Raw genomic sequence first — 14,070 nt, 5'->3', positions numbered from 1 at the left:
CACTTAGCTCTCACCCCCATTAGACTGTACTGTCTTGGAGGTAAGGGGATAGACACTGTTGCCCATACTTGACCCCCCCCAATCAGGAGAAGCTAGCACACAGAAGGCACTCAATAGATATTCTGAACCTAACTGAGCTGAATCACAACCCTGCAACTGTGGAAAACACAACAGACACCTACACAAAAACGCCCCTGACACAGCGCCAAGGCTAGTCTTAAATAAATGGTGGCTTGTCTTCAGTGTCTCCAATCCCACTTTCTTCCTGCAGGAACATCCCCACAGGCCCTCGGTGAATTTGGATGTCTTCCTCTCCTCCCCCACGAGTGGAACAAGCTGTGGGTGTAAGGAGTGAGCCGACCCGGGCCAGAAACAATGCTGCCCTCCAACACAAATCACTTCTAGGTGTCGGTTTCCCCATCTAAGAAATGGGACTAATAACACGCTACCTATCCCCTAGGGTTGCTATGAGGGAGAAGCTATTAAGTCCAATATAAATCAAGCTATTAGCCTCACAGTTTTTCAAAACATTTTTCATTCATGTGCCGAGCCTCCAAATTCAATCCTGTCCAAAACAAATACTAAGCTTCTTTAGATGTGACTTGGAACAGGGAGGCAGGAAAGGATTTGGACAAGTCTATAAAGCAATGATGCCCCAAATGCCTTCAAACTATTTGTCTGCGGTTTATTCTCATCCAAAGTAATTCCCCATGTCCTTTCCTTGACCAAGAAAAAGAACTACGAATTAATGTCATGTGCCGTATTGGTGGAGGGGATGGAAATCAATCATCTCTCAGGAGAGCAAAGCATTGGCCTTCTTGCAACCATGAAATAATAAAGATCAAAGGGCAACAAACCCCCTCTAAAATGACTACAAATAAAAACAGGAGCCACACTGACACAGGGAGAAAAAGGCTACAAAACCAATGTAAAATAAGACCCCTACAGTGCCTTCCAATGCCAGGCTGTCAAAAGTCCGTTTTCACACACTGCCCCGAGACCCCTTCCTTGTGACTTCCCAGCCCACAGTCATTGGCATAATAGGTCTCTGTTTAAGGACACGCTAAACCTATCTAGGTGCCCCACAGGAGCCGCCGCCCTCCTGCCAAACACAAAGCAGAAACTTCTGAAGCTCTTTCATCCTAAAACTACCTTCTTTAATGGGCCTTCCATTGATGGAGGGAAAGGGGTTGAGCTTTGTCACCCTCGTCTAGTGTCTGACGACAAAATGGGACCCAGGCTTATAGTCAAGAAATGCCTGTTTCCCCCAGAGCTCTCAGAACGCAACAAGCCTTCGAGAGCCTCATGTTTGCAACGATCTGCTGGACAAGCCCACCACCCAAAAAACGATGAGACATTTCCAACCACAGGAATTCCCACAGCTCAGCTTGGCACCGAGGGATAACTTGGCATCGAGCTGCTCACGTGGGCTCACTGGATGCACCTGTGCTAAATCAAAGACCAGGGAGGACTCTTACCAATGTTTGACACCAATGAAGAAAATGGCCTTCCCATTGTTATCAAGGATAACAACCAACAGGTGACCTAGAATGTTTTCAAGAAGGACATTCCTTCTGATAAATTCTATCTTCCTAAATGGCAAGAACAGTCAACAGAGGTGGTCCAGTGGGGCCTTTGGGCACACACTTGAACAGAATGGAGGAGCAGGAAGAAAGGGAAGGGGGGAGGGGGAACTTACCCAGGATTTCTGGGTTCCGGATGACAGAGCCAATCTGCCTCAGTGCCTGCTGTCCAGCCTTCTGAACTTTCACATGGGAATCAGTCAGGACTTCAGTGAGCTTGGGCACAATATTGGGCAGACAAGAAGACAACTGCTTTGGAGCACAGTAGGCCATTGCCCCGAGCAATTCCACAGACCCTAGGGACAAACAGAAACTGTCAGTGGGCAGAAAGGGGCAAAGAATCCAAGTTGGGTCCCGTGTACTTCCAAGACACTGGTGCAAATCATGGTGAACCAGTGGAAACACTGAAGAACACCAGCTTCCAATGCACTCAAGCAGCTTTGTGGCACTGATGAAAAATGAACAATCACAGGGAGCAGCTAGGTGACACAGTGGATAAAGCACCAACCCTGGATTCAGGAAGACCTGAGTTCAAATCTGGCCTCAGACACTTGATACTAGCTGTGTGACCCTGGGAAAGTCACTTAACCCTCAATGATCCGCAAAAAAACAAACAAAAAATGAACAATCACACAGACAAGGTCCACAACACACAGAAACAAATGAGCACAGTATCCGGGGGTTTGAAAAACTCAAGGACACCAACGACCAGGGCAAGAATTCACTCTCTGACAAAAATTGTTGGGAAAATGGAAAGTGGTCTGAGAAAACTAGGAACAGAGCAGGGAGCCTGAAGAAGAAATCCAAGCTAACAAGAGCTTTATAAAAAATGCTCTAAGTCACTAATAGAGAATTGCAAATTAAAACAACAGGTTCTGCCTCCCACACATTAGACTGGCAAAGTGGACAAAAAAGGGAAATGACAAAAGCTGGAGGGGCTGTGGAAGAACAAGCGCATTAATGCACTGTTGGTGGAACGGGGAACTGGTCCAACCATGCTGGAAAGCAACTGCAACTACAAGAAAAACAACAACAACTACTATTCAACTGTGCACATCCTTTGACTCAGTATAGATCCACCAGGTCCATTATGAGGCGCTAGGGGGCGCCATTGTGCATGAGGAGGGGGGGGGTGGGGACTGGAGTCAGGAAGACAGGAGTTCAAATTCAGCCTCAGACACTTACTAAGTGACTCCAGGCAAGTCACGTAACTGTTTGCTTTAATCCACTGGAGAAGGAAATGGCAAACCATTCCAGTATCCTTGCCAAGAAAACTGCCTGGACAGTACCGGCATGCTCTGTATGGACCACAAGGTCACAAAGAGTCCCAGAGAACTAAACAACTCAACAATAACATTTATAGCAGCCCTTTTTGTGGTAGCAAAGAATCTGAAATGGAGGGGATGCCCATCAATTGGGGAGCAGGTGAAGGAAATGGAATGCAATTGTACTGTAAGGAACAATTTACACAGTATCAAGAATATTGTAAGAGAGCGCACCTCCAGAGAGACTCAGAGCGAAGACTGAGATGTAATTTTTTTAGACATGGCCAATGTAGGATTTGTTTTGCTTAACTGTACATGTCTGGCACAGGCTTTTTGTAGTTATGTTTTGGGTTTGTAGTTTTTTTTAAATTTTCTCAGTTGGGCAAGGGGGTCAAGGTAGGAGGGAAAGAAAGAAAATGACTGAAAAAAGTAAAATAAATTTTTTTTTTGTGGGGCAATGGGGGTTAAGTGACTTGCCCAGGGTCACACAGCTAGTAAGTGTTAAGTATCTGAGGCTGGATTTGAACTCAGGTACTCCTGAATCCAGGGACGGTGCTTTATCCACTGCACCACCTAGCTGCCCCTAAAATAAAATTTAAGTTAGAAAAAACATTTAAATGACCAGTCTCTTCACACCCAAGCCCTCAAACTCACACCGTGGCAGGAAAAAGCCCCAAGGGGTGGTAGAGAAGGGAGAGCTTGGTAAGGGCATCTAAGACAAGCACCCTCAGCATTTACCCAGCCAGACGTCAGGCTGAGGAGATTCAGAAACCCTGTAGAAACCCTGACCCCAAACAGCAAGGAAGAGCCATGGGTGTGGACACTGCAAAGAAGGTCAGATTTTTTTAAAAACAAAGTGTTCAGTTTGCTGATTTTTTTTCTTTTCTTCCTCTTTTTTAAAGAAAAATTATTTATTATAAGGAATTGTTCTCAGGGAGAGATTGCAGGAGGGATGCAGGGGACAATTTTGTGATGGAAATACAGACAGTGTCAGTTAAAACGTATTCCTAAAAAAAGCAGAGAAACTTCAGGGGCAGAGAGGAGCTGGGAGCTGAGAGGAGTGCCAGGGCTCTAATAGGGGCCTTTCTATGGGGCAGCCCCCTTACCGGCTTTGGTCCTCCAGGACTCTTCCTCAAGCGCAGCCAGCAAGGAGGGGAGGACCAGCTTCACCCCGTGAGCGCTCAGGTTACTCATCACGGCTTTGGCACAATCATCTGCAGCCTCAAAGAAGGAGAAAAGAAATTCGGAAGTAGCTGCGAGCCCCCTCAGCCCAGCCCCGCCTTGCCCCACACAGCCCCAAGTCTGGCCGGGCCAAGAGGCCCAGAATGTCAGAGCTGCAGGGCCCTGCTGGAGCTCAGCAGACATGCACCTCCGCCTGGCGGCCCCCACCTCCCAAGGGAGCCCGGGCCCTCAGGGGCCCAGCAGAGGAAGTCTGGTCTCCTCCAGTATGTGAAGGAGCCACTTATCAGGAATCCCCTAAGCAGCTCTGCACCACTGACCCCAGATCCAATGACCCCTCCTCACAGCATGACCTCCAGCTGCTCTCCTCTGGGTCTCACAAGATGTTGGCTGGAAGGGGTCTGAGAGCTCACCTGAGCCAGCCCCCCACTTTGCAGATAAGGAAACTGAGGCCTAGATAGAAATGCCTTGCGAGACCCTCACATTCTGCAGGAATGGGATCGGAATCCAAGACTTCTGGCCAAATGAATGCTCTGCCCACTAGAGAAAGCTTCTGAAACTGGGGGTCTCAACCCCACATGGGGTCACGTAACTGAATATGGGGGTCGCAAAAAATCTGGCAACAGTAAAAGGTTACGTAGACCTCTTTTACCTCCCTATCTACCTGGGGCTGCGAGTGAACAGGGGTCGTGAGTGGAGATAGTTCAAGAAGTGCTGCCCTGGCCACACGGCACAGGTGTGCCCAGCGGGGGAGGAGAGCCTCAAGACTTACCTCACGCACATACTGGTTGCCATCTCCGAAGCAGAGCAGCAAGTGCGGCAGCACGTGGACCACATATGGCTCAAAGAGCTTTCCTAGCATGGTGCAGAGCATCTCAAAGGCAAAGAGGGCCCCTGGGGGAAGAGCAGGCACTCATCAGAGGCGAGGGCACCGAGGACAGAGGGCACCGGGGAGGGAAGGCGGGATCGCTGCTGTCTAACGCCCTCCCTCTTCAATCCGGCACATTCACCCCAGCATGGACGTCCTGTGTCAGCAAAGGCTTTCCCTACACCCCAAGTTCAATAGCACCAGCCCAGGAAGGGGGCGCGGAGGCCACACCTTCAGCTTTTCTGTGGATAAAGCCTCTGCCAAGGCTTGGAGCACTGCCCCCAAGGAACAGAAAGAGCAGATGGTGTGAGGCTTGCCCACCCGGGCAGCCCTGAGCCAACCCTGGAGCCAATGGGATGCGCCCACTCACCCTCTCGCCGGCGGAAGTTCTTCTTGTCCTGGATGGCATCGGTCAGCGTGGTCATCATCTCCTGCTGCTTCAGGGAGAGGATGCCCAGGCCCTTCACCAGGCCTGCTAGCCCATAAGCCGCTCCTTTGCGCTCAGCGTACTTGTCTGACTCCAGCAAAAGCTGCATCAGCTTCTGGATCATGCCACCAGCGTCCTCCTTGATGGCAGGCACCAGAGGGGGCAGACAACCAGCTACAGACTCCTGGACCTGGGAGAAGATGTGTTCTGTCAGGCTGGCCTTCAACCACCCACTCTTCAGTAACATGCTCGTCCTCGACCCCAGGGAGCGGGCAGGACCAGGTCACTCCCGCAGAGGAAGCATCAGGGGCGCCAGGGCTAACCAAGCCACAAGCTCCTCAGCTGGCTACCGGAAGCCCTCACAAGCTGGCACCAGTCAACCTGGCCAGAACCTTCCCCGTCCTTGGCATTTCAGCTCAGCCTTGACGCCCATGCGGAGGCCGCTGCCCCTCACTGCTGCCTCCCAGAATCCCTGGTTCCCCTCCAGGCTCCGGTCTGGAGCCCTGTCGGGGAAGTCTTCCCAGACCCCCTGGTCAGGAGACCCCAGCCTCCTGCAGCTGCCAGCCAGCCCTTACTGTGCACCCGCTACCTGCCCCCGCAGAACATAAGCTCGCGGAGGACAATGTCTGTTGGATCTGCTGAGCGCCCCATGCAGTCACCAGAAACTCTCAGAGTAACTAAGTCTGGTTCTGTCTGCAGGGGCCACACAAAATGTATCCACAAGAGACTGGAAGCTCTCTGAGGGCAGGCTCCATGCCTTATTTAAGCCTTCTGTCCCTGGCACAGCACCCGGCACTTGGTAGAAAGTCTGCCAACTCTTGACAGGTTCGACTTGGAAAACAACATCGAGCATCAAAACCAGAAGCTTCTCTGCCTGTCCCTTCTCTGGTGCCCCCGGCCCTGCCAAAGCACCTTCCCCCATGGGAGCTGGACTAGCAGGCATGGGGATGCAGTAGGCAGACACGGTGCCCTCAGAGGAATCGGCCACTACAGCCAGAACCTTTCCATTCACTTTAAAGACAGGACCACCCTCTCAGAGGACGCTTCTTCACGGCTTGGTCAGCGGATTTGGGGGTGGGGGGAGGGCAGGTCGCCGCTCTCCTTTGGCTCCCCCATGGCTGCTTCGGGGACTGGTGATCTCCCATGTAAAGCAGATTCCTCCCCAGACGTCCTTGTTTTTGGGAGGTTGGGGGGCACTGAAGTCTGAGGTTTCATGGGCAGACAGGTCCCTCGCGTTCTTAGAGATGAGCAGGGAAGCCCCAAGGAATAAAGCAGCGATAGCTCACGCTTGGATGATGCTTTAAAGACATTCTTATGACACTGGGAGGGAGAGGGACCCCCACTGTACAGCTGACAAAACTGAGGCAGGCACAGGTGAAGTGACCTGCCTGGGGTCACTGGACAGAGGCGCCCAAGGCCAGATTTGAGCTCAGGCCTTCCTGACACCCAGCCTGGTGTTCTGTCCATTGATGACTTGCCCAGGACCACCGAGCCAGCATGTGCCACACGGGCGGTTCTTGAACCCAAGTCTTCCTGATGCCAGGGCAAGTGCAGAGCACTGAGCACCCTGCCCGCTGTGCCTCTCCCACATCTCACTGGACGGTGCCAGATGCGCCAGCAGGGGTAATGGTATCGCTCAACCCTCAGCCTCCCACTGCATATGCGGCACCTGGGTCTCCCAGGGGATGTCTGTGTCACACTTAGAGCTCCCTCCACCCCCTCCTAGCCCCATTCCTCCCCAGGCCCTGCCACGCACCCTCCCTAACCTGCCACGGGGATGAGAGAACCATAGCCAAGAGGCCAACGCTGGGTGTGGGGGGGGGGCTGGCTGTGTGCGGCCAGTACCTGCTGTGATGGGGTGGAGAGAGCGGCCACCAGCTTGGCCACAATTGGCTTCACTTTGGGATCACTCTTGTCCAGATGCTTGGCAAGGGAGCCCATCAGGATCACCACACTCTGCCGGACGGCGTCGTAGCTGGCATCATTGGGGGCGTCCTTCAGGAACTCCTCAAACACGGGCAGCAGGGAGTTAACGTTGTCCTGCGGAGCCAAGAAACCCAGAGGCCACTCATCACTCCCGCCTTGGGCAAAGCCCTCCAAGGGCCTCTCTCTGTGGGGGCCCAGCAGGCACTGCCCAGGCCCACGGCCTGAGCTTGGAGGAAGGGCGTGTTGCTACGGGACAAGGATAAAGGCTCACTGCCCAGAAAAACAAGGATGCCAGGAACCGCTAAATAGCCTCGCTCCCAGTTTTGTGGGGATCCCCGTCTGGGATGTGGGGCTTCCCTGGCAAGACAGCGCGACCTTGGGCCAAATGCGGCCCAAATGAGCCCTCCCTCGTCCTCCCCACTGCCTACCCCCTCTGCCCTGCTAGGAAGGGCCCTCGTCAGGCGCCTGCCCCATGATGCTGCCCTTCTCACCTTGCCGTGGGTATTGAGTGTCGAAAGGGCAGCGTCCAGCATACACTTGCGGACGTCCGGGCTGCGGTCATTGAGGGCATCAGGGACAAAGAACTGGAAGAGTGGCTTCACCTGGGAGCTGTCCAAGTACTGCGAGAGCTTGTTGAGGGCTAAAGCCAGACCGCACCTGGGGTTGAAGAAGGGCAGGAGGGCGCGTGGCAGGACCCAAGGACAGCAGAGAATCCCCCCACCCCCCCACCAGCCCCGGGCTCTGCTTTGGGAGCTTTAGCCAGGCGCTGGGGCAACAAAGGGGAGGAGGCCAGGTGGCCAGCAACTGCTCCCCACTCCTCTTTCCTGGCTTGGGAGCCGGTGAGGCCCCTCTGTGCCTCTGTCGCTCCTCAAAGACAAGCAAACAGCGCCACTTTACCCTTTCCCCCACTTCAGATATGTGTTGTACAGATTACAGGAGGCCGATGACAGGCGGCAGGGTTCTGTTGAAGTGGGGACGCTGCTAATACAGTCACCCTTCCCCACTCTCTAAGCAGTCCTAAAACAACCCTTTCTGGAGCATTAAAGACAGAACAAAAGTCTTTCTTCATGACAAACTGGGAGAGAGGCCATGCCAATAGCAGAGGAGAAAGTCACAGAGAGAAGCCATCTGCCCATGATCACACCATGAACACGTGTCCGTCTGTCCTGGGGCTGGAGGCCAGGCCTGCTAACCGCACGCCTGATGCCCTTTCTGCTGTCTGGGCACTCTGCCTCCCGGTGTGCGGGTCACACGAGTGCTAGGTCATTTAAAAGCAGCCCCACCTCCACCCCAACAGGGGTCCCGGTCCATTTCTCATCAAACTCTGTCTGGGGCACTGAAGTCACCACATACCTGGCTTCCCACTGATCTGGTGGAGATTCCGAGATCACACGTCCCAGGGCATCCAGGATTGGGGGCGGCCTCTGTAAGAGAAAGCTGGTCACGGGGATTTACCCAATCAAGGCGGCAAGTCCGTTGACACCTCACGAGAAGGACTGAGAAACAAGAACTCCGTCCCTTCCCAATGGACAAAGGCTGACAGGCCCATCTGCCCTGGAACCCTCCCCCTGCGGCCTGGGAGGACCTTCCGTCCAGTTAACTCACATAGAGCTTTTCCTGGTAGATCTGCATGAGCCTCCCCATGACTTCGGCCGCCTGCCGCGGATATCGGGCCACAGCTTGGGAGAGGGCCTCAGCCCCGGCCTGCCTGACCGCAGCCTCATGATAGATCACATCGTCGATCAGCAGGGAGCAGAGGTCAGGCTGAAGCTCCAGGTTCATGGACTCCCAAAGCCTCCACGAGATCAATTGATACATGGGGAGTCAGACACAAGCTCCCTCCCTCACACCCCTCCCCCGCCTGGGTCCTGCTCCCCAACACAAGCACCAACAGCAGGTCAGGAGGTTCAGAAGGTGGCATGAAGTCTGGAGGCCCTCGGCTGGTACCAGCTCTCACCTCTCAGCCAGCTTCCGTATCTCCTCCTCGCTGTCAAACTTGACCACCCACAGCCTTCGCAGAAGATTCAGGCCGTTCTTCTCATCGCTGTCGGGGGTCGGCAGCACCATCTGTAGCTCCCCCAAGCCCTGGAACGAGCACCCAAATCAGCCCCTGCTGGGGACGAAGCGAGGCACCAACCAGGGCCTGGAAACAATGAGTGACCCAGAATCCCCGAGCGAGTCCATCTTTGGTCCAAGGCTCTCACAAGTTCAGAGGCGGCAGCGACAGCAGCCGTTCCTCAAGTCAGAGGAGTGAGACCAAAGCTGCCGAGTGGGGGAAAGATGACACGCTGTGGTGGACCATGGGTGAGGGGACATCAGAACAGATGCCAGCTCTGCTAGGTATCTCATGTGAGACCTTGGGCAGGTCATTTCCCTTCCCCAGGGCTCAATCTCCCCATCTACACAGAGGGGGTAAGATGAGAAATCACTGCCCAGAGCAGTCGGGAGGGTCCACTGAGGTAACCTGCGCAGAGTCCTCTGTAGGCCTTGGCTATCATTACAGGGATCCCATGTGACGGGGCCCAGAATGAATCAGTCTTGTCCCTGCACGACCATAGCCAAGTGGAGGGAGCTGCCACGAGGTCCAGGGGTCCCAGGGTGAGGGGGCCACACGGCGCTAAGAGAAGGGGGCAGCTGGCCGCTACACACCTGGAGGGCCGTGTCGCGCACGCTGGAGCATGGGGACCACAGGGCCTGGAGCAGCACATCCACCTCCTCCTGTTCTGCAAAAGCACAGCCGTCGTCCCCAGAGCTGCTGGCACACAAGGCCTTCAGGGTGTCTGCAGCCAGTGCCTGAGAAGAGCGAGGATTCTTAGGTCAGCCGCACGCAGTAGGGCCCGGGAACAGGACTAGATATGGCAGGAGAGCTGAGACACCGAGAGCCCCCTCTGGTCTGTCTCCAGCTGCTGAGACTCGGGAGGTGTCCCCAGACCCCCCAAGGCTGGCCCACAAAAGGCTCTGAGGTGGCCAAACCAGAGAAGAGCTCGCGCACCTGCAGGCGGGGAGAGCCGGTCCCGATCACTCCCGTCAGAAGCCGCAGCATATCCGTACGAGGCAGTAACTCAGGCCCATTCTAGGAAGGAACACCACACCATGACTTGGAGACAGTACGTGGGAGAAACCCGTGGCCAAGCTGGCCGTGGGGTATGAGGAGCCTCCCGTCACCCGCCAATGCTGCACTCTGGTCCACCATCAATGCCCCAGCATCGCTGCACATCAAGAACACGAACTCTGCAGTGACTGACAGAGAACAGGTCCGTCCACACAAAACAAATGATCCAAGAATTTGTTTATGGGGATCAATGAGGATGCACATCTAGAAGTTTCCTCCCCAAGCCTCTCCTTCCAGGTGACTTTCATGGATCCGCTGAAGGAGACCAAGCTTGATTCTTAAGCCCTCTCTGGCTGTGAACCTCAGTCCATTAAATGAGCCAAAAACCCATCTGGGTCAGAATACTGGAGGTCCTGGCCAGCCTGAGAAGGAGGAGGTTCTGATGCCAAAGACAGGCCGAGGTGACTCCCAGCTCTCTCTAGCTGCCCCCCAGCGGGCAGCTCTCTCTCCAGCCCCGGGCAGGATGCCACGCTCACCTCATCCACCCACAGGGCCTGATTACTTGGCGATGGGGACGACCTCAGCTGGGCGTGGACAGTAAGGATTTGCAAGATCTGCACCATGAGCTGCTCATCATCTTCGCTACGGTTGGGGGTCTCGGTCAGCACCATCTTCAGGAAAGGAAAGACCAAGGAAAAGGCTGGGGCGGACAAGGGCGAAGCATCTGCAAAGTGAGAAGAAGCCAAGTTGGGCCAAGCGGCGGCCGGATCACGTGCCCTTGGGCATTCCCGCTGCCCCCGGGACCAAGGGAAAGCAGACTGTCAGAGGGAGGCCTGCCAGAGAAGCCCCTGCTCTTCCCAGCTTTGAGACCCAACGAGATGAATGCCGTTGGCACTCCCAGGGGGCAGCCCTGTTCTCTTTGAGATGGAGGCTGGGGCACTAATGGAACTAGAAGAAACCCAGGCAACCAGCCTGATGAAAGCAAGGAAACTGGGATCCCACGGGCGTCCTTCCGTGGTGCTCGGGCCCCCAAGGGTCTGACAGACAGAAGACCCTGACCCTGCAGGCAAAGGTCAGTCAGCAAGAGCTTCCTCGGGGCACAGCGGCTCCTCTTACCTGGCTCACCCTTGCCTGTCTTGACAGGAATGGTGTGGGCGTGTAACAGGTTCACGGCCCGCTGAGTGGCAACCAAAAGATCCTCCTGACACCACGACTTGTCCAGGGAGCACTCGGGTCTCAGCAGACGCAGAGTCACATGGCTCACCAAGGTACCTGAAGAGGACAGAAGAGAGCCTGGTCAACAAGGCCTCCCCGCCCCCACCCCCATGACCTAACGACCCTCCGATGGGCTTTGCCAAAACGTCTCTGGATCTCTTTCTAACTGTGACCATCCCCCCCACCCCAGAGAGCAGCCATCACACTGCCCGTTTCAAAGATGGGGAAACAGAGGCAAGGACACGAAGGAATCTGCCCAAAGCACTGCAGCCAAGGAGTGGCCGGAGTGGGCCTAGCAGGCAGGTCCCCCAGTGCCCAGACACGACCAGGCTGACCACCAGGGCCACCCCAGGTATATATGGACACACGGTGTGCGTGGAGCTGGCACCAGAACTGGCACCCTCCGCACCTGAGGCGGGGGGGTGGGGGTGGGGGTGGGGGTGTGGGAGGACGGGACGGCCCACTGACCCGTTTGCTTAGGGAGCCTCCAGCCCAGAATCACAAACTCAAGCATTAGGAGAGAGCCCAGAGACCACACAGTCCGGCTCATCCCAAGAACCCCGCTCTAAGGGGCTCTGGTGGCCATCCAGGCTCCAGAGCATGGAAACCCGCGCCCTCTTCTGATTTTAATTCTCGTTCTTTTGTTTGCTTTTTCAGTTTTTAAATGGCTATTTTCCCGTCAATTATATGTCAGGACAATTTTTAGCATCATTTCTACAAGGCTTTGGGGTCCACGTTTTCCTCCCTTCCTCCCCACCTCTGTCCTCTTCCTAAAAGTCCATCCCATCTTAAGCCAGCCCAGGCCACGTGGGTCAACTTCTCTGGCGCCAAACAGGTGAGCAGAGCCTTTCTTCCCCAGGATGCCGCTCCAAAGCTGCCACCAGGAGAGGGTGAGACCACTCTGCCCCCAGTCTCCTCTCTGAGCCTGGCCTCCCTGCTTCCTTGCGCCAACCCTCAAGGCCCTCCGCCGTGACACCCGCCCCGCTCTGGATGAAGTCTGACCAGGAGGCTCCACAGGCAGCTCGAGGCCACCTTCCCTTCCTTGGCTGCCAGGGCACCCGGTGGGTGCCCCCACTCTCGGAGCTTTCTCAGAACACTGGCTGCGTAGGCAGGCCCCCAGCCCCAGGCCTCATGAGAGCTCCTGAGAGTCAGCCTGGGGCTCTGGTCCTTCAGGCCTCTTTGGGGTGCTGCCTCCGCATCCTGGCTGTCCTGCCCAGTTTAACGGCACCCACCAGCCTGATCTCCAGTGAATACGGAGACCCAACCCTCCCAAAGGCCTGGCCCCACCCCGCCTCTGTACCGCTTGGTGCAAAGACCAGGGCCTGAATGGAGGCCCAAGCCTGGCTGGCCCTTCAAGCCCTTTACAAAGGGCCTCCAGCCTTCCTTGGATCCTCCTTCTCTGGCCAAAGTAGACGGCTACCGGGCCTCTGAACCAGACTCCCCATCTCCCACCTCCAGATGCATGCACGCACCAGGCCCCACGCCTGGCGTGCCCTCCCCACCCCTTCTTCCCCTCCTCTTTGGGCTTCCTCTAAGGCTCTTCTCTCAAGTCTTGACCTCCTGGCTTCCTGTGGCTTTTCAGTCCTGCGTTTGCCAATGTAAGACAAACTCCTCATGTGCAGGGATTTCACAGACACAGGCTCGTTGCTCACCTTGAGCAAGAAGCCACCAGGTATAGGGAGCAGCTAGGTGGTGCAGTGGATAGAGCACCGGCCCTGGATTCAGGAGTACCTGAGTTTAAATCTGGCCTCAGACACTTGACACTTACTAGCTGTGTGACCCTGGGCAAGTCACTTAACCCCCATTGCCCCGCAAAAAAAAAAAAAAAAAAAAAAAAAGAAGCCACCAGGTGTGCTGGGAAGAGTGCTAGATTTGGGGCCCAATAGCTAACAGAGCCCTAGCTCTGGCCCCTCCCAGTGTGACCCTGGACCTGTCCCTTCCCCGGCGCTCCCCCGCAGGCAGGCACTCACCCAAAGTCTTCAGCCTCGGGGGCATGACGCAGCCGGCCAAGGACAAGAAAGGGTCCCTGATCCTCGGAGCAGCCAAGGGGGACTTCAACAAGGGCAGGAAAGAGCGCACCAAGACAGGGATATACTGGCTCAGGCCTGGAGGGTTCCTGCTCAGAACGGTGTCCAGAAGCCCCAGAGCCGCCTCCAGCGAGCTATCGAGCTGCAAAGGAAGCACTCACAATCAACGGCCGGACCCCTGTTCTGGGGGGGGCCTCCTGCTCTGGGGACACCTCTTGCTCTGGGGGGGCTCCTACACTGGGGGGGCCTCCTGGCCCCAACGGTGCCTGTCGCTAGTCCTCTGGAGCAGAGGGCTGGCCGGCTCACTCACCGCCTGCAGCCGCTTGCGGATCTGTGCCTCCTTGTCCAGCTGGGCCCGCATCGTCTCCTTCTGTTTGCTGGTCAGCTGGACCTCGTCCTGGATGCCCTTCTTCTTTTTTATCTCCTAGAAGGAAGGGGGTGGTCACTCACTACCCAGGGAGGCTGCACCTAGGGCCCCTCAGCCCAGGGCCGCTCTCCTCCAGCGCTCCACAGCCTCTCCTTCTTGAC

General features: G+C 55.6%; 1 protein-coding gene across 2 annotated transcripts in view; it reads right to left on the bottom strand.

The window, feature by feature from the left end:
- GCN1 (GCN1 activator of EIF2AK4) overlaps positions 1-14,070 on the bottom strand; it is a 64,783-nt gene that overhangs the window by 20,467 nt on the left and 30,246 nt on the right. For both annotated transcript variants that reach the window (XM_043964856.1, XM_043964857.1), the window contains exons 23-37: positions 13,853-13,966; positions 13,486-13,684; positions 11,417-11,572; positions 10,837-11,024; positions 10,241-10,321; positions 9,898-10,041; positions 9,206-9,333; positions 8,854-9,043; positions 8,602-8,672; positions 7,740-7,905; positions 7,168-7,362; positions 5,266-5,512; positions 4,800-4,921; positions 3,955-4,069; positions 1,700-1,879 (exon numbers count right to left, since the gene is read on the bottom strand). In XM_043964856.1, coding sequence (XP_043820791.1) covers positions 1,700-1,879; positions 3,955-4,069; positions 4,800-4,921; positions 5,266-5,512; positions 7,168-7,362; positions 7,740-7,905; positions 8,602-8,672; positions 8,854-9,043; positions 9,206-9,333; positions 9,898-10,041; positions 10,241-10,321; positions 10,837-11,024; positions 11,417-11,572; positions 13,486-13,684; positions 13,853-13,966 — 2,296 coding nt within the window. The remainder of the gene's footprint in view (positions 1-1,699; positions 1,880-3,954; positions 4,070-4,799; positions 4,922-5,265; positions 5,513-7,167; positions 7,363-7,739; positions 7,906-8,601; positions 8,673-8,853; positions 9,044-9,205; positions 9,334-9,897; positions 10,042-10,240; positions 10,322-10,836; positions 11,025-11,416; positions 11,573-13,485; positions 13,685-13,852; positions 13,967-14,070) is intronic.

Source organism: Dromiciops gliroides, chromosome 1 (assembly GCF_019393635.1).
Source record: "Dromiciops gliroides isolate mDroGli1 chromosome 1, mDroGli1.pri, whole genome shotgun sequence".
NCBI classification, from domain to species: domain Eukaryota; kingdom Metazoa; phylum Chordata; class Mammalia; order Microbiotheria; family Microbiotheriidae; genus Dromiciops; species Dromiciops gliroides.
The sequence above is the reverse complement of the archived record's forward strand: the minus strand, read 5'-3'. Positions and strand labels throughout refer to the sequence as shown.